This window comes from Microplitis demolitor, chromosome 3 (assembly GCF_026212275.2).
Source record: "Microplitis demolitor isolate Queensland-Clemson2020A chromosome 3, iyMicDemo2.1a, whole genome shotgun sequence".
Lineage (NCBI taxonomy): Eukaryota > Metazoa > Arthropoda > Insecta > Hymenoptera > Braconidae > Microplitis > Microplitis demolitor.
The window spans coordinates 1-20,631 of record NC_068547.1 but is presented as its reverse complement, the minus strand read 5'-3'; the positions used below and the strand labels follow the sequence as shown (position 1 = coordinate 20,631).

Genomic DNA, 20,631 nt, shown 5'->3' with positions numbered 1-20,631 from the left:
GTATCAACAATTTTCTAATTTATCGATATATAATATGTAGAAAATCTGTTTTTATGCGAGTCATTTAGTAGCAGTAGATTCATATTATATGAATCATATATATTATATTAATATTTTAAAGAGCAACATGCAGCACGTGGCCAAATGGAAGCTCACTTAATTCACTTAAATCTGTTTGAGTCGAATTTTTTTATTTTTTTAATAATTACTTTGTTATCACTATTATTATTATAAATAATGGCTAAATTACATTCATATTATACGTTATGTCCACTAATAGACCAACAATCTTTATTAGGAGTTGAAAAAGATTCGGATTCAGGATGTGCTATAATTACATTAGGGCGAAATATTGCAATTCGTTATAAGGTTAGTTTTTAATAAATATTATTATTACTAATTTTAATTATAATAATAATTATTATTATTTTCAGCTTCATGATTCAAAACAAGTAAGTAGTTGGTCTAGCAAAAAACGTTTTACGTCTCAAGTAATATATGATGAAAAAAGTAATCGTTATGCCGCAATATTTAACGAAAAATACATTGAAATTTGGGATAAAAATGAAGTTGACTTGGATAAATTAAAAAAACATAAATTCAGCGATTCATTTTATGCAATTATTACATTAGAAAATAATTCATCGGTGTTAGTAAAAGAAAATGGAGCTACAGCATCATTAAATTGGGCATTGGATAATCGTAACACTTGGTCTTCAAATAAAGGATTTTTAAAACCTAGTGAAAAATTTATCGATTGTAAATTGATCAAAGTTAATAATAAAACATATTTATGTGCTTTAACTAAAATAGGTATAAAATTAAATTATATCGTGGTGGAGCTTAAAGATGAAACTTATTTAGAAAATAATAATCAAACAATAACAAGGATTGAATTAAAACGAAAATCTGAACGGCTTGTTGGTCATGTTATACGTCAAGATAAAAATAATGCATATCTTTTAACTCTATGTACGTACTTGATATATATTTTATTTTTTATTTATTTATTTATTTATTCATTACTGTTATTGTTATTGTTGTTATTGACAGGGTCACATGGTCGACTTTATAGTTATCCATTAACGTGTTCATCATCAGAACCAGCACCTGGAACATTAATAAGTGTTTTTTCGTTTATAAGTACTAATCATCCAGTTGCAATGATATCTTTAAATGAAGCTACAATTGCTGTATATGGTGCTGATGCTAATGAAGAAGGTGCTATATTATCAATATACAATATTGAATTTAAGCTTGTAGAAGCAACTCAAAAACTAAAACTTTATACTAAAGACGCAAAACTTTGGCGTATTGATGATAAATTATTACTTGCGGCCAATCGTCATCTAGCTGTTGCTCCATTTAAATTAGCATCACAAAAAATGGATACAATGCTTGGTTCATCATTGAGGTTTAATAATAATAATAATAATAATAATAATAAAGTTTCAAAGTCAATAGATAATGATAATGATATTATTGAGATACGAGAAACAGTAATTGTCAATTGGGATAATTCACCTACTAATAATCTTTCTGTATTGTCAAATAAATTATTGACAGTAAATAAAGGTTTATCATCAGATAATATCATTAAACAAATAAATAGTTTGTTAAATGAAGGAGCTAGTGATGCAGCTATACATCAAACTCTTATGCCTCAACTTATTGAATCAAATGATATTAAATCTATATTGTGGTGTATTAATAATTTTAAAGATTTGCCAGAAAAAATATTAGTTGATTTATTGGCATTTGGACTTAGAACAAATGATGAAACATTTTCACAAACTATTCAAAATAAAACATCAACTTTTGATAATGAATCACCTATAATAACGAGATATAAATTTTTGGATACAATATTTAAACAAACATTTTCTGATTTATCATTACTAGCATGTATTAAATCTACATTAACTTTTAATGAGATTCTTACAATAATCAATTATATTATTGAAAAATTAAATTTTTATAAAAATAGTAATGATAATTTAATTGATAAACAAAGCGATAAACATCTTTATGAATGGGTTAGCCTATTACTTGATTCACACTATCAACATTATTTATTGTCTCAGGATACTCAAGTTATTGTTATTCTTAAAAAATTACATCTTATTCTAGACGATCATGTAAGTTTATAATATTATCATATATATATATATATATATATATATATATATATATATATATATATATATATATATATATATATATATATATATAACTTTAATCATTTAATTATAATATTATTATTATTATTTTTCAGTTTAAAATATTTAAAGATATACAAGATCTCAGACCAATGCTACAACGTATTATCAACGGAAAATCTTTAAAACCCTCTCGTAAAGATTTTAATAAATTTTATTCCATTGAACAAATTAAATTGTATTAACTAATTAATTAATTAAATAAATAAATAAATAAATGAATATAATTAATGATTAATATTTTATTATTATGTACACAATTACATTATTTGTAATTGGATTTTTTATCATCCTTCTCAACAGATGACATTTAATATGTGTATTATTTTCATTGTTACATTTTATTATCATATAAATAACAATAGTTACGATACTATTAATGGTGATTTATTATTATTATTATTATTATTTTTTTTTTTTTTTTTTTTTCACTTTTTACTATATTCAATTTAACTGATCTATGTGCGGAACTGTTGAGAGGTTTCCAATAGCTGCCATAGAAATTTTGCTACTGAGTTTTCCAGCCGCCTAATTATGATAAATAAAATAAACAATTAATATTGAGCTTTACATAATTTTTAAATAATTTTAATTTTTACAGATTACGTTTTAATAATAATAATTACCTTTTTAACATCTGCTGATGAAACTTTATCAACTTCAGCAGCAAGAGAAGTGCTAGATACTGGACGCCCTTTAAATAATGTTTGCTGAGCAAGATTTTCCAATTGACTTGTAATATTATCACTGGCATATAAAATTGATGCCTTCAATTCGGTTTTTCCACGAGCAATATCAGCGTCAGTGATATTTGGAGAGCTCATCCATTTGTAAGCTGCTTTGGTAATCTTAAAAAAAAATTGTTACATAATAATAATAATACTCTTTTTTTTTTTTTTTTTTTTTTTTTTTTTTTTTTTTCAAATTTAAAATACTGGATTGGTCATTATTACCGGTCCAGCAACATTAGCAGGTGCCTGGATAATAACTCCAAAAAGTCCTGAATCAGAATAACTGGCATTAAAAGCAGAAATGGCAAACGGATCATTGCCAGCTGCTGAGATAACACTTCGCTGTAATGGAGCTGTTGTTGTTCCCCACTTAATATGAGGGCCAGTACCAGCAGCTTGTTGTAATATAGCAAATGCTAACGCATCTTTGTCATTATTAAAACCTGAACCCTCGACAGCTAATGCAACACTGGTAATAGGAGAATCACGTTCTTTGCGTATTTCTCCACCATAATATTTAGCTGATGATGGGTTTTCATCGCCTGATCCAACATTTAAAGTATTTGCAAAGCTAGATAAGTCTGACAATGATATACCAGTACCTACTACAGCACATCTTGGCCCTGTAAACCAAGTATTGACAAAGTGCTGCAACTAATTATATAAAAAAAAAAATGTTTAAAGTATTACGTTTTTATTTATTATTATTAGTATAAACGTATAAATAATTATTATTAGTATATACGTATAAATACTTACACTTTCGGATGGTATTTTATCAATATTACGTTTTGGAGAATACAAGGAGTAACCCAAGCCTGTACGATAAGCTGCTTTGTGTAAAAGTTCAAGTAATCGTGTAGCTTCAGGAATTGTTGAAAGTTCATAACGTAATCGCGGTGATAAATCATTTATTTCCCATGGTTTAAATACCTGGCGTGTTGCTACGTCCTCTAAGAAATTCAGAGTCTCATTTCTAAATTAATCGTAAAAAAAAAAGAAAAAAAATTTAATAGCTATATTGTATTGTGATGATGATAGTAATAATAATAATAATAATAATAATAATAATAATAATAATAATAATAATAATAATAATAATGTTACTTACAAATGATTACGAGTTACTTGAAGAGTATAAGCAGTTGATTCACGATCACTTGTAGCAAATAAATTTCCACCAAGTTGTTGAATATTTCGGGTAATACCGAATGTTGTTGCACGAGATGTTGTAAGTCCTGCTGCTAATCGTAGAATATGTGAGATACCTTGAGTATCATAAGTTTCATTCCGTGGTCCAGCTCTGGACATAATAAGTTTAATAGAATAATAGTAATAATAATAATAATAATAATAATAATAATAATAATAATAATAATAAAAAATAAAATATCAATTGGAAATCTTACTTAAAGACAATTGACACTTGAGTAACTGGACTATTGTTGTCAAGTGCAGCAACAGTAATTTTATTACTTAAAACTTGAGAATCAGCAATAGTAGTAGCTGCTGGTGAAATATTTGCAGCTTTTGCTGCTGCAGCTGTATAATTTCTTACCTGGAAGTAAAAAAATATTGAAAATTGTTTTACAAAAAAAAATGATTCATTTCTTGCAATTATAATTTAAAAAATGAAATGACAATTACGTAACTTTTAAAAATTTCAATATTATCAAAATTAATATTATAGGTAAACTTAGTGATACTTTATTGTGTTAATTGATGATTTTAAAAATTATTATTAAACTTAAAATGTCTACGGTTTTACATAACGCTCACCTTTAAATTTAAAATATATATTTATAGAAAAAAAAATATATAAACACAGATATATATTGTTTTTAAAAAAACTAGGATTATTAATTACTATACTTACTGATGAATTGCGTAAAATTGGAGAACGTACAGCAGAACAAGCCATTTTTATTTTTATAATGTTAAAAAAGCAAGATCCCTTTATTTCCCTTTAATGTAGTACATGCAGTAAAAGGTAGATCGGGTGGATCGTATCGGCCATTGAAAATACACAAAATAATGACAACGAACATTGTTAAAAATTAACTATCGGGGTCGAAACTTATTGATTAAAAGAGATGATAGGTATTTAAAATTATATACCAAAAATACAAGATGGAGCAAGCTTGTTGTGATAAAATAATTAATAATTATCTTATCGACTACTAGATATCACAATGAGTCAATTCTAAGCTGTGTGTCTGTGAGGTCTGTGAGTATCACCCTCTTGTTGTTATTTATTTTTTTCATCATTAGATACAGCGCAAGAATATTTTTTCATAAATTCTGTAAGATATTTTTTATTGTTACAAAAAAGCATCAACCTTGTTTATAAATTAATTTTAACAAATGAAAAAAATTAAAAATGTAAAAATGGCTTGGGATTAAAATGCCACCTCATCCCTGGTGTCATTTTTAAGAGTTAAAATTATTGTTAAGACCATTAATGATGAAATGAGAAAAGTTGTTATCAACATTTTAGTTTTAAAAATTTTTATCGTAGTTTTCACATGGTGGAGTCACTAGTTGGGTTTTCTAATTAGCTATAGTTTACCCGCAAATAAGACTAAATAACTCTTACCACCTGGAAAAAGTTCCAAAAATTCTGTAGCCAACTTCACATGATCTATTTCATAATGAATTCCCGGTATACTTGCAATACTCGTTTTTTTTTTTTTTTATTTTTTTCGTAAGTTTCATCATTCATGTCGTGATTTTCTCCAGTTACATTGTAATCTATTGTAATGTAAATTAAGCTAACATGATATATAATTTTGAGAAGTGTCATAAAAATGTAATTACAATAACTAACAGAAATTAAATTTTTGTAAACGTTTATTGTAACAATGATTACTATATTTTTAAGTGATTATTTCTATGTACTAAGATCTAAATATTAATATATATATATATATAGGTAAATTTATATACACCTGATTTTTTTTTTTACCAAACTTTTACATAATTTCTATTTAAATATTTGATGTAAATTCCATTATAACATATAAATAGTATTATTTACATAAGTGTATTATCAGTTTCATTTCAAAGCTTTAATAATGTTTTTTTTTTTTTTTTTTTTTTTTTTTTGTAAATTAATAATAGTCTTAATAGTTATTATTATTATTATTATTAAAATTTGTATACGAAAATAACTTTTGAGCTTAATGATGTTTATCCACTTTTCTGTTGAGAAATGCTAGGAGATAATTCTGGAGGGGATGCTTCAAATATTGTTTCAAGAGATGCGCAAAATTCAGATCATCAGTGTAAAATGGAAAATAAATTAGGACTAACAAATAAAGAGGCTTTAAATATCCTTCATGATGAAATAGAACGTGTTTTAATTGAATATCAAGATGATTATTATAAAAATAAGTGAGTTTTTTTTTTTTTTTCGTCACTAGTGATAATATATATATATATATTTTTTTTTTTTTTACAATAATATATTTTTGATAGAAAATATCGAGATTGGTTAAAAGATACACTACACCATAAAAGTCAATACACTACACTTTGTTGGACATCAGCTGTTGCATTGTTTATTAATGCTATTACTTTAATAATTGCCTATTTTAATACTCATGAATTAAGGTAAATTTCTTTATTTATATATTTATTATAATTATTACTACTATTATTACTTTTGCAGGAGTTATTCATCACTGCCATATGAAGGATTAATTGTTTGTGGTCTTGTTGTGCTAAATTTTATTTTAGTAATTTCTGACAATATTTTACGTCATAATGAAATACCTCACAGAATTAAAATTCTTTTAACAAAAATAAATGGTATAATTAAATATAAAAAATGGTTATTTTTTAGATATTGATTTTTATAAATTATTATTATTATTATTATTATTTTATTAATGTTATTATATAGCTGCACAATCGTTATGCAAATGGGAACCTGAAAATTTTCCACATCTTTGTACTCCGTTGTCACCATGCGTAACTCTACAATGGACTTATCGGGATAATGCAATCGTCAATTTACCATGGGCCTTACTGGTTACTGGTGATGTTATTATAATTAAACCTGGTCAACAAGTACCTGGACATTGTATTCCGTACAATGTAATTTATTAAATTTATATATTATTTATTATTACTATATATTTGTTATTTATTTTATTTTTTTATTTTTTAAGGATCCAAATGGAACAGTTTTACATGCCAAAGAAATCTACAATCCTAATGTTAATCACAATACAAATGATATATTTACATCACCGCAACCAAGAATTCCACTAAAAAATCAAATTTATATATTAAAGGAAACTCCTTATTTGATAAATTTACGAATGGCTTTAGATCAGGCCCTTGACCGACCGGTTACTTATCATAATCGTAAACGTCATCTTCTTATGATTTGTTGCATTGAACAATTGGTTTATCCTATTCTTTTAATAATTGTCTTATTAATAAATTTATTACGACATTTATATTTTCACAAGTATGCTGGTACTGGCCATTGGACTGAGTTATATTTATTGCAACCAGTTGCAGTTACACTTCCATTATTGCCAATTATTTTTCCTGTATTTTGGATTTTTTTAAACTGCTTTGGAATGGCAAGATTTAAAGCTTTATTTCAACTTTATCAATCATCAAGTAAAATTTCAGTTAGTTTACTATCATTAATATTATTATTATTATCATTATTTATAAATGATTGAAATATCTGATTATTATTAATTTATTATTTCTTATAACAATAGTTAGTTGATCCATTTGATGACACAGACATAGCAGGACCTAATAATCCTGAAGTTGTTTATAACTGGTCAGAATTGGCTGAATATTTTTTTGCAATAGTTTTTGGTAGAGAATTTATGATGTCACGTTCAGCAAGTATTCTTCACGTACTCGGATCAGTTACGGCATTATGTTGCATTGATAAAAAAGGAATATTATCTTGGGCCAATCCGACCGCTGAAAAAGTTTTTTTTTTACGTAATGCCAATGCCGTCTCTCGTACATCTAGGTAATCCAAAAATCATGTTTTTATTTTTTTTAAATTATAAAATTTTAATATTTTAATCAAAAAATTTTATGTGAATTCAATTTTAGTTCTGTTAGCCTTGACAAACCTTCAGAATCCCCTCGAACAGCAACAACAACAGAACCACCTGTAATTGAGCAAAAACAACAACAACAACAACAACAACAACAACAACAACAACAACAACAACAACAGCAACAACAACAACAACGAACTTCTTACAATCACCATGGTAAAATTTTATTATTTTCTAAATTGTCGTTATAATAGATGATTAAAAATATATGATATTACAAATATCAGTAGCTGAAGTTCTTGATTTAACTCACGATCATGCGTTACCATTTCGTCTTCAATTTGATGATCCCTCATGGAGGCATCATTTGAACTCCTTGAAGCCTCTGGGTCTGGCAATACTTTTAAATACCTGTAATATGGAAACTCAAGAACATTATACTCAATTCTGTTGTCACATTACCTGTGAAGCTCTATATAATGACAATTTAGTACCAGTTATTAACAGAAGGTATTTTAAATTAGTAATATAAAATATATATATATTTATGTTTATTTATTGTCACTATATGATTATTATGATACATAACAAAATAAGTATTTTGAAAAACATAATTTAATGAAAAAAAAAAACTAAATAATTATAAATAATCATGTTTGTAAACGATTAACTTTAATTAATAATGGTTTGACAACTTTAATTGTGTTGAATAATAAATTTATCAGCTACAACTGCAACAACGATAAAATTGATTCACACGAGAAAGATACAATAATGCAAAGTTCGAGGCGAACGAATTTAATCGTCGAGGAATCTGAAAACATTGGAAAGACGGGGTCAGTTAAATTATATCACTTAATTACAATAATTATTATTATTATTACTACTACCATTATTATTATTATTATATTATTATTATTAATTAATTTATTAATCTACTTGTAAACTCTTTTTAACTAGATATTTTCAATCGTTCTTAATATTTTTAGTATTATTCTTATTATATTTAGATTCATATTCTTGCGGTGAGTGAACCTCGAACTCTGTAAATAAATCTTAGCCAATACTACCTTACTTTCATTAATTTGTCGTGTTATTATTATTATTATTATTATTCTGATTTATGGATATCTTTTTTTTTTTATGGATTTTTAAAAATTATTTATTTCAACAGATGCTTATGTGAGCTTGCAAAACAAATTGGATTCCAAGAACAAGCTCAAGAAATTTTTCAATTAGAACAACAGCTTTCAACTTTTCGACATGTTGTATGTATATTTTATTAACAAAAAGTTAGTATTAGATATTAATTAAATAATTAATGTTAATATATATTTTAGCAACCGGAAATGGTTAGACGTGATATTAAATTTGCTAGATCATTAAGTATCGCAACAAAGCTTAAATTTCCATTTCCCCATATGGTAGCAGTTGTCATGAAAGAACGTACAGGTGGTAGCTTACAACTATTAACCCAAGGTACTGCTGATATTATATTGGATTCGTGTATTGAATTTTGGGATGGTCATGATCTTTGTCCATTAACTGCCTCTGACAGGTTTAAAATTATACATATATTTCTTCTATCATAACATAATTATTTCTATATAATTTATAATTATTTTTATTATTAAAATATGCAGAAAAAAAATTCAAGATTTTTATCAACGAACAAGTTTAACATCGTACTGTACTGCGTTTGCATACAGACCACTGATTCACAACGTCAACAATAAATTATCAAATATATATTTAGAACTTCCATCTGATAGTAAACATTTATATGCTCCTCACAGAAGTCCAACACCATTACCATGGGATTTTCGAAATGTTTTAGATCCACGTGTTAAAGGATTATTAGGACAATTTCATTCTACAGGTAAATATTGTATTTAATAATAACAACAACAACAACAACAACAACAACAATAACAATAATAATAATAATATTAATAATAAAATAATTTTTAAATATTTATGAATTACTTTTTATTATAGATTCATTACTTTGTACAGAAAATAAAGATGAAGAAATTAATGATATTGATAGTTGTTTTGAAATGCAATGTAATCAAATATTTATTGGAATGGTAACAATGCAGTATCAAGCTCAAGCAGACATGGTTTGTATTTTACTGTAATTATCATTATTAATATTTTTACTTAATAAAAGTAATGTTGTCTAACTGATGCTTGCAAAAGATATTAATAATAATTAAAAAAAATATATATATTCTCATATTTCGTTATTAATTGAAATAATTTCTTAATTATATTGGTCACTGACAATGGCAACCATAACAATGGGATATTATTAGGTCCAATTGATTGAACAATTAGAAAGGGCGTGTATAAGATTTGTTCACTTCAGCAAGGAAAATGAATTACGTTCGCGTGTATTCTCCGAGAAGATGGGTCTTGAGAGTGGATGGAATTGTCATATTTCATTACTCAGCGAAAGAGCTAGGTATTATTAACTCTCGTTTATTTTATCATAATTTATTTAATTAATAAAACAAAATGAAAATGAAAATAATAATAATAATAATAATAATAATCTTTTACATTAAAAGTTAAACGTATGTATTTTTATTTATTATTATTGTTATTATTATTATTTATTTTTTTTCGATATCTACTTATTCACTTACGTAATATCATATTATATTGTATTGTGTACGGTTGGATAATTAATTTTTTTATATCACTTATGCTTTTGGGCTTTAATTGTTAATTTTTTAAAAACAATTAGTTTTTTTTCTGTTTATGGATAAATTATTATTATTATTATTATTATTATTATTATTATTATTATTATTATTATTATTATTATTATTATTATTATTATTATTATTATTATTATTATTATTATTATTCATAAAATTTTTTCAATAAATTTTCGTATTTGATGATAGATGTAGATAATTTAATTGACGCATATAAATTATAAAAGCAAAACAAAATAAACACAGTTCAAAGTTATATTCTATTAAAATAGTAATAATAATAATAATGTTTTATGGTTGTTGAGTTTTATTATTTGCTTGATAATTTAATATAATAACTTTTTTTTTGTTTGTTAAATTAATAATTTAATTGTTTGGAGTATATAATAATATGATATATTTTAATCTTAAAATTGTATATTTTAAGTGGGTATGTATGTGTATATGATGTAACTAACAAAATGACAATAGGTCAGAGAGTCCAGTAGAATGTTGGGTGAGCCAAGCAGCTGCTATGTCCTCACCAACGTCTTCTGACAAATTTAATCAGTATAATACTGATTCCTGCATGATGAACGAGGAGACCAGCGTATTGCTTAATCGTGTATATCCTCGGTATGTTATTAAATATTTTACCTACCGAGGATTTTAATATTTATATTCATATTCATTATTATTTTGTTAACAATAATAAATACTTGATATTGAAATCAAGTTCAATAAAATTTATTTTAATTGTTATTTTCAAGCTATTTACTGCTCTATATTATTATTTCATAACTTTATTATTATTATTATTGGTTTAATAAAAATTTTATAGTTCTAATTTGGATGTAAGTCGGGCAATTAGTATGTCTGCACCAAGTGCAATAAATACAGATTACACTACTGTGAAATTTGAAGAAGAAACTACAGAATGGAACCCAGAGCCTGTTTTGCATACAAAAAGTGCAATGAGTCACAGGTTTGTAATAAAAATACTTGAAATTTTATTATTTACGATTTTTATGTCATGAAAGCTATGATAGTTTCACCTCAAGTGGGATTAGAATGAAAATAAAAGTTTATAATAATTATTACTTGAGTAATTATTATTTATAGTATTGATCTTATAAAAAAAAAGTAATTAAAAGCATCACTTATTAATAACAAGAGTTGAAATGTATATTTTTAGGGAACATGATACCATTAGAAGTGAGGACAGTGTATTGGTTCAAAGTGTTGATTTAGAATCTGGGCATGAAGCTTGGAGATCACTAAGTTGTCTTACTGACAGTACTGAACAGAGTGCTCCAGTTAATTTTGATTTATCTAATAGAGTAAGGAAACTAGTTAAATAATAATAATAATAATAATAATAATAATAATAATAATAATAATAATAATAATAATAATAATAATATTGTAGGCAAAATTACCAAGAGGAATAGATAAAATTCGTCCGCATATTGAAATGGTTGACAATGTACCTTTATTAGTATCGTTATTTACTGATTGTAATACAACAGTAACTCGGGAAATGTTACATATTATGCAAGATTATGGTGAAGTTGTTTGTGTACTTGGTTCATCAGCTAATGCTGAAAATATGCCAATATTTATGCAAGCAGATGCTGGGTAAAAAAAGTTATTTGATTACTTTAATTTTTTTTTTTTTTATTATAATTGTAATAATGAAGAAAATAAAAAAATTTATTGGATTTTAGCTAAAAGAATTCAATGGCTCGTTGTTAAATTTTTTTTAGCTATTTCTTAATTAATTTTTACATTTTCTGACATCAATAATTTTTTTAAATTCATTTGTTCATGTATATAAACAATAATGATAATTATAGAGTTGCAGTTGAACCTTTGTATCCACAAGTATGTCAAAAAGTTCCTGTAATGATGAATCCTCATGATTATCAAGGTCCATCACCAGTAGATTTAAGTCGTGCGCTTAACTCAATAGCTTGTTCTTTAAGTCTAAAACGTGAAGATCCAATAGCTTTATTTCATCTAGTAATGGAGGTAAATTAATTAACTATAAAAATAAAATTAAATTAATAAACATATACACATGATATTTTATTTCTTTTTGTTTTTTCATAATTATAGGCTAGAGATTACATGAGGTGCTTATGGAATTGTGTTCAATTTTGGCTATGTTGTGTTGTGACACTTTCTTTTGCCCAAGCGTTATCAGTATTTTTATTACTACCACCTTTACTCTCAATAAGTCAAGTAATGTGGTTAATTTGTTTAATTATTCCACTTTTATCTATGTCAATAATGGCCACACCAACAGATCCTACAATTATGCAAAGGGCTACAGGAAAAAATCAGTGTGTCATTAATGGCGAGGTATAATTAAATTATAAAATTTGTTATTATTATTATCATCATTATTAATTTTTTTTTTTTAGGTAGCTTTTTTTGTTATTTGGTGCTATGGTAGTAAATTTTTGCCAACAATAATAACACTTGTATTGTCACAAATGGTTTTTTACCTATTTTTATGTCCACTTTATACAATAAAAACAACAACAACACCAACAATTAATAGAGAATGTTTTTATATTTATCCTGAAGTTAATAATAGTGATGTTAGTTGGGGTGGATGGAATTCTCAGCCAAATATTATATTTATGATGCAGCATTTTTCGTTAACGTTAATAGTCTTACATTTTGGTATGTATATAAAAAATGATTATATGAATTTGACAATACTATTGTTTTATATTATATATTATTAAACTGTTTAAACGATTAGCATTGTCACTAATTATGTTAATGAGTATATATATATTATTACAGTAACAATTTCATCAGGTTTTGTCCATCGAGAATATTTAATATTTCGAAGATTGCCATTTAATAATTTATTTTGGTTTTTTAATATAGTTATTGTGTAAGTATATTTAATTGAAAAAAAAAAAAAAAAAAATTTTAAATATATTATTTATAAATTAATTAAAAGTTATTATGATTATTATTAACAATAATTATCATAGTTTAGGATTACAAGCTCTATTTTCTGGTAACACATTGTATAATTTATTGAAAGAAGAACAACAAAAAAATTCAAAATTCCCAATTCAATTGCCATTATATTTTTTAATATCTATTCCGATAGTTTTTACAATAAATGAACTAGTAAAATGGCAAGAAATTAAGTAAGTAGTAATAATAAATAAATAACAAAAAAATTACAATATTTATTAAATTTAAATAAAATCATTTTAGAGCAAATGTGCGATATCAAAAGAGGGCACGATTAGAGTTTGGTACAAAACTCGGAATGAATTCACCTTTTTAGTTTTAAAAAACATAATGAATGTAAATACATAATTCAATACCATGTTAACAGTTTAATGCCAAATACTAAACACTGCGTATATTAATAATAATAATAATAATATTATTATCATTTTTATATGATCATTAAGTATTGTACAATAACAATATATTTTGTACAATCACTAAAATGAGAGATAATTCGGTCAATATTTAATATAAAATGTGAAAAATCGCATACCCAAAACGAAAGTGTAAATTTAAAATTTATTTTACTTTAACTATTATTATTATTATTATTATTTTTCGTATATGTTATTCAATTTTTAAATATATGTGAGACTAAATTTTTTACAATTATTAAAATAACAAGCATTTAAAAATTTAAGTAATTAACAATATAAATTTAATCTTAGATACAATATTAAATATATACATAATGTACAATGAGTGATTGAGACTTATTAAAAATTATTATTACTATTAACATTAAAAATTAAATATTTTTATATTATGTTCAAAATATTGATAATCGCTAATTGAAATATATATATATATATATATATATATATATATATATATATATATATAAAAATATTTATTTTCATTGAAATATAATTGCAATGAGTATCTTTTAATCGCATTAATTTATTTTAATAACATATATTCATATTTTTTTTATTACTCTAATTGACATTATCAAAATATGAATTATAAAAATTGCAATAAATATTATTGCACAGTGTACAGCTTCGTATAATAATTTTGGGGCAAAAACTGACCATACAAATAAATGATACCTTTCAATACTTATTATTACTGTATATACAATTAGTGAAAATAATTTCAATAGTGCATACTGACGATTTATAAGGAACAGGTTCTGACAGATACTGCTGTAAAAAAAAAAAAAAAAAAAAAAAAAGAAATAAATGAATATAAAATATATATAATTATATTAAGACTCTGTGTTTGTTGTAATTTACATGTTTCAGTATTTATTTTGCTTACATGATATTATTATTGTCAGTGATTTCCTTGGATGTACTACTTTGATGATACATTAACATTAAATAGGCTAATACTGTGGATGAAAAAGTATTTATACATACAAATAATCCAGCAATGTGAATTAAAAATTTTTGTAACCCAACACAACTTGCAGCAACATCAATAGTTGCTAAACTATTCGAGTTTCCCTATTAAATAAAAAAATTCAATTAAATTGCATTAATATATACATTTTCAATAGACTTAACAACTAAAATAATATTGATTTGGGTGGAATTGTTTGTTGAAAAAAAAAAGTTAATACCTGATAAAAATAAAACACATTGCCAATACAATAACTTATGTAGGTTATTGATGAAATATTTTTTTTATTATCATAAATTTTGAAAAAATCATCGATAATAATTTGAGTTAATAATTGGATTGGTAATAATATAATATTATAAGGTCGATGTAAAATTGCAGATACTAGTATCCAAAATTCAATTAATAAATATATAAATCGGTTTAATAAATTTTGAATTGTATTTGTTGAGCAGTAAATAATATTTTTTAAGAATATATTAAATAAATGGTACAAACAATCCAAAATACATTAACTTCATATATTCCACTAAAAATTAAATAAATATTTTAATTGATTATTTATTATATTATAATACAAAAATTATTTACCTAGATTCAGGATAAAAGGCAGTTTTAAAAGATTGTGCTCCGAAGCATGTCGTAAATATATGCATATTAAAAAAATTGAATAAAAAATAAATTTATTTCGTCGGTGTAATCGTTTATATTTTTCATTATTATCTAATTTGAATGCGAGAATAAATAGTAATAATCCAAGAGCTGGAAAAAAAAAAAAGAAAGATGATGAATTAATTGTATATATATATATGTATAATAGAATTCAGTTGGCTATTTAAAATTTATTATTTTAGTAGTAATAAAAAAATTACCCATTAATAAAATGAAAGTCATATAAAAGGTAGATTGTTGATTTAATGCCTTCAGCCATCCATTAATATCCGGTTGATGAGCATACTTATTACCAGTGCTATTTAATTTTCTTAATAATCGATGTGCTATTAATAAGAATAAAATTTTTCCAGTAACGGTTGGTAGTAGTATAAAATGATTTTTTATAATAAAAATAATTAAATGTTTTTTTTTAATATAATAAATAAATATAAAAACAATAAATGTCGCCCAATAAAAATAACCACGTTTGATGTTCTTCTTCTATAAAACTACTGCTACCTAAACTTGAAGCGTGTAATATTGTAGCCAGTAAAAATAAAAAATTTAAATTTTTAAAATCAATATTAACAAAATCAATTCGTATAGATAATAAACAGCTATTTATATTAAATAATATAATATCATAATAATATTAGCTACTGAAAGACTGGTTATTTCTGTTGATTCTTCATTATTATTATCTATAAAATTTTGTAATATATAATTTAATAAATATGAGAAAATAATCCAAAACGTCCATGTATATAAAAATTTTTTAAATGAAAATTTCATATTTTTGTCAACGTTGAAAGAAGTAAAAATTATTATGAAAACCTAATAAATATAAATAACGTTATCATTTTATAATATTAAATATATATGTATATTAATATAAAATATTAAAGTTTTAATTACTAACTTGAATTATTAAAACAATAGCAATACTCATTAAGATAATATTATAGTGTATCATACTTTGAATGAGTTAAATTTTTCATTTCTTGTAATGATTTAACATATAAATGAATTATTACATTAACATGATCCAATTCATTATCATTATTCTTATTATTATTATTATTATTGTTATGATTATTATAAGTGTCAGTTGTATTTATCCATTTTGAATGTAACTCGATAGCTTTTAAATAATCAAAATAACACTCTAAGAAAAAAAAATTTTTTTCATGTAATTAATTGTACAGCATAAAATAAAAATATAAATATAAATAATCAAATTATTAACAAAAATAATATAAATTGTAATAATAATGCAAGTAATACATACGTTTGTAATTGTAGTTTGATAGAATTTTAAAATTACTAAATACTTGTTTAGCATTGTAATAAAGAATGTAGAGTTGATTTTCTAATGACAGATTGTAATTATTAATAATCATGTTTAAAGAAATACTTCCTATGTTTGATAATGGCAATGGAATTCCGAGCATTACAGATAAAGTTGCTGTTATATCAATTTGGTCAATTTGATTAAAAGTGTCAGATAGTAAGTTGTTATTATTATTATTATTATTAAAATTATTATTAGTGTAATGAGGAGTGCACTAATAGCTATTAAAGGGACCAGAGTTTCCTCTGGCGTTGCTCCACCATGCCCTCCAGAATTTTTCATACCCGTGATCTCCACATATTATAAATAATGATTCTTTACTTTGTTTATTCTATTGTCATTTATTTCCAATAAAATAATAATATAAAAAAAAAAAAAAAAAAAAAAAAAAAAAAAAAAACTTATTAAGTATTGTCGTATAATAAATGAAGTATATAGTGTATTACCCATTGTATGATTTTTTCGATATTTCATCAATAATTTTATCCATTTCCTCAAGTTTAACGTTAATTAATGGGTTATTAGGACCATAGACATGGCCAATATGATCAAGACCTAAATAAAATGTAAATATCATTATTGACCAATCATTAGATTTATTTAATTCATAATTAATATATTGAGTAACATTGTCATCAACCTAAAAAAAAAACAAAAATATTTTATCTACAAAGAAAATGAAGTAATAATAGTAATAATAATATATATTATATATTGTACAAACTTGAATAAAATCAGAAACTAGAAATGAAGAAGTTCCCTTATGCCGGAAAAATATATCATTATACATTTGAAGCCATGTGTCATCACCATAAAATATTAATTTATGATTATGTTTTTTAGCTTGCAAAAGTATATTATCAGTTAGAACACGTGTTTCACCAAGGTTAAAAATAACATCTATAAAATTTGACACAGTACCTGTAGTGATTGACTAACAATAAAAAAAATAATAATAATAATAATAATAATAATAATAATAATCGAATAAATAGTATATTTTATTGATTGACAATTAAATAATGAATGATGGATAAATATACATGTATATAAGCACCTTAATTCTCGGCATTGTTACTGTCGGAACATTAACTTTAACCCGAAAATTAGAACCCAAATTATTATCTAATAACTTATTTGTTAAAAACATTGTTTTATGTATTTTTTCATTGATGTTTAAAAATGAAATCCCATCTGAATGCGTCAATAACCATTATTATTAACTTTTTAACTAGTGGTTTATAAAAAGTATTTGGGTTTGAGGCTAAAAATATTAAAATATCAAGTTAATAATTGAATATTGATTATTATTAGGTGTAATAATAAATGAATTTATTGTACGCGTACGGAATATTATTGATATATGTTGGCAGATTATCCATAGATGCTGTAGTCTTATTATTGTTTTCATTATAATAATTAATAGGAAAAAAACCAAATAAAAATAGATAAATTCGCAGAGCCCACAGACAATAGAGTAAATAAAAATGAAATTCTCATGACTGCTGAGGTTTCCTAAATAAAAATAAAAATATACATAATGTTGTTTAATAAAAAAGTATTGAAAAAACTTACTCTTGATGTAATGACCCATAATAAAAAACAGAATACTTAAGTAATAATATATAACTATACAACTGATAACAATGAAATTTGAATGTATGATTTGTTTACATTATTATGAGGCTTAACCTATAAATTTGACAATATTTTGTTATCGCCTCCTCCTAGCGGTTGGCTATAGATTTAATTTTAGTTTGATTTTTTTTTTTATCGACAGGGGTCGATTCGTCCGGGAGTATTAGAATATTCAACTTTGTAGAACGCGGTGTACTTATTAATAATATAATTGAGAAATAAATTAAATTAAATTATGTTAAGAGTTCTTCTAAATGAAAAGGATTAATAAATAACTAAGATTTAAGGAGTCTATATTCTGTCGAGCAAGTTACAAAATTACGGCTTGTCGATTCGACTTAGAAAATATTTCTGCTTTTTTTTGGTAACTTGAAATTATGGCAAGTCCGCGCTGGCAGCTTGAGTGGGGGTTGGGCCCGTCCCAGGGGCTGGTCCATCTGACGTCACGTGAGCGGCAGAATCGGGTCTCCTCTTGACTACTGGCTTTGTCCAATATGCAGCTGTGCGGTTTATCCAGCGCGGTTAAGGGGTTTCCAGGGGTGCGATGTTTTATGGCTCCGGACTTGCCTTTTTGTCGACGTTGGAGATTCCCAAGTTTTATTGTGGTCTCTAATCGGCTTACTAGTTCTATCTTAGGTAGTATAGTTACAATATTTATAAATATTTCAGGTTTCCAAATAAAAAAATAAAAAGCTTACGTCTAGAACAAATTCCAATCTTTAAATAAAAGGACAGACTTAAGAAAATAAGTTTCCCAAGACCACGGGTTTTCCCGAGATCTTACAATTTTATGATCTCGGAGAGTAAGGAATATAACTTAAGTAACGAGACCTAGCTTAAATAAATTCATAGCCTACTTTTTTATTCAATTTCTTCCTTAAAGAATGCCCAATATCCGTTGAAAATGATGTAAAAAATAACAAAAAAAAAAGTTAAAAAACTTTGAAAAAATTCCAAAATTCCTTAAATTTCAAAGCTTTTTCTCATCAAATTTTTAGTTTTTCGTTGTAAAAAAGTTTACTTTCCGTTGGAAATGATAAAAAAATTTCCTTAGAAAATTATAAGAAAAATTTATGAAAAATTTAAAAATTGTTTAAATTTCCAAATTTTTTTTCTATGAAAATTTCAATTTTTCTTCCGAAAAAAACGGTCCAATTTCCATTGAAAATGAAAAAAAAAAAAAAAAAAAAAAAAAAAAAAATCTAAAAATTTCAAAATTTTCAAAATTTATATTTTAATGAATTTTTTGAGTTTTGTGAGTGTGAAACGTGGGGGTCAGTAATGGATCCCCCTCCGCCTCCCCGCGCTCCTCCCTACGCCGAGTATTCGAAGCCTCGGCCCCCTCGATTTTTTCGGCCATATGAACTTTATTAAAATTATTCTTAAATTGAGCGGAAATTATCTTGTAAGATATTGACAAAGTTGTAATAAAACAGTGTCGGAGGGGGTAGAGAAAAATGTTGTCTATCAAAAAAAAAAATAAATTTGGGGGGTGGGGGGTAATTTTTTTTTTGTGGAAAAAAATGATCGATTTTCGAGCAAAATTTAACTAAAAATCCAAGTTGATTTTGTTATTTTCAGTGTAGTTTCAGGAAAAGTGTTCGGAAAAAAGAAGTTCAAAAAAGAGTTCGAAAAAAGTGTAAATTTAGGTGAAATCGAGTAAAAATGGGTAAAATCCGGGAACGGGAAAAACGTGGGAATCTGACCTAGCGTTCTGCGGGGCATGGGGCCGAAGGCCCCATGCGGGGGGCGGTCCCAGGCAGTTCATGGTGACGTTCCCTAGAAGTTAGCGTCCCCTAAGAACATGGTCTACATGGAGAAATAAGTAGTTGGTCACATTCCTGAGTAGATAGCGTCTCCGAGAAAACAGCGAATGAGACAAATAACGTTCCTTTCCCT

The 20,631-nt window shown here is 25.0% G+C and overlaps 4 protein-coding genes across 11 annotated transcripts; 2 read left to right on the top strand and 2 right to left on the bottom strand.

Moving 5' to 3' along the window:
* The first annotated feature begins 108 nt into the window (after positions 1-108).
* Positions 109-2,478, top strand: LOC103573661 (uncharacterized). The gene is made up of 4 exons (XM_053737843.1): positions 109-369; positions 435-972; positions 1,054-2,138; positions 2,276-2,478. The coding sequence occupies exons 1-4, from the start codon at positions 238-240 to the stop codon at positions 2,402-2,404; spliced, it is 1,884 nt and encodes a 627-aa protein (XP_053593818.1). The 5' UTR covers positions 109-237; the 3' UTR covers positions 2,405-2,478.
* Positions 2,447-4,990, bottom strand: LOC103573695 (cytochrome b-c1 complex subunit 2, mitochondrial). The gene is made up of 7 exons (XM_053737844.1): positions 4,827-4,990; positions 4,360-4,508; positions 4,062-4,253; positions 3,710-3,926; positions 3,173-3,604; positions 2,846-3,067; positions 2,447-2,747 (listed from the first exon to the last, which is right to left on the bottom strand). The coding sequence occupies exons 1-7, from the start codon at positions 4,869-4,871 to the stop codon at positions 2,664-2,666; spliced, it is 1,341 nt and encodes a 446-aa protein (XP_053593819.1). The 5' UTR covers positions 4,872-4,990; the 3' UTR covers positions 2,447-2,663.
* A 175-nt stretch (positions 4,991-5,165) lies between these two features.
* On the top strand, positions 5,166-14,419 carry LOC103573694 (transmembrane protein 94). 8 transcript variants are annotated; one of them, XM_053737837.1, is made up of 25 exons: positions 5,166-5,253; positions 6,169-6,343; positions 6,428-6,562; positions 6,621-6,760; positions 6,855-7,048; positions 7,123-7,596; positions 7,693-7,958; positions 8,045-8,208; positions 8,280-8,502; positions 8,718-8,828; positions 9,167-9,260; positions 9,333-9,550; positions 9,636-9,871; positions 9,991-10,115; positions 10,311-10,459; positions 11,190-11,333; positions 11,539-11,682; positions 11,893-12,037; positions 12,127-12,335; positions 12,554-12,728; positions 12,816-13,061; positions 13,124-13,388; positions 13,515-13,608; positions 13,712-13,873; positions 13,944-14,417. In XM_053737837.1, exons 2-25 carry the CDS (start codon positions 6,240-6,242, stop codon positions 14,014-14,016), a joined length of 4,290 nt encoding a protein of 1,429 aa, XP_053593812.1. In that variant the 5' UTR covers positions 5,166-5,253; positions 6,169-6,239; the 3' UTR covers positions 14,017-14,417. The 8 variants fall into 8 exon arrangements, with proteins under 8 accessions (XP_053593812.1, XP_053593810.1, XP_053593813.1 ...); XM_053737835.1 differs by lacking the exon at positions 5,166-5,253 and adding an exon at positions 5,624-5,882 and having other exon boundaries at positions 6,160-6,343; positions 8,283-8,502; positions 13,944-14,419; XM_053737838.1 differs by lacking the exon at positions 5,166-5,253 and adding an exon at positions 5,625-5,759.
* A 179-nt stretch (positions 14,420-14,598) lies between these two features.
* Positions 14,599-18,688, bottom strand: LOC103573693 (GPI ethanolamine phosphate transferase 2). The gene is given in 20 exon segments (XM_053737512.1): positions 14,599-14,890; positions 15,006-15,193; positions 15,310-15,575; positions 15,578-15,618; positions 15,681-15,696; positions 15,699-15,851; positions 15,962-16,223; positions 16,225-16,392; positions 16,663-16,728; positions 16,730-16,908; positions 17,032-17,276; positions 17,312-17,379; positions 17,381-17,425; positions 17,541-17,557; positions 17,560-17,734; positions 17,819-18,028; positions 18,152-18,277; positions 18,279-18,342; positions 18,427-18,589; positions 18,670-18,688. Coding segments are annotated over 20 exon segments (2,700 nt in total). The 3' UTR covers positions 14,599-14,661.
* Between the last annotated feature and the right edge of the window lie 1,943 nt (positions 18,689-20,631).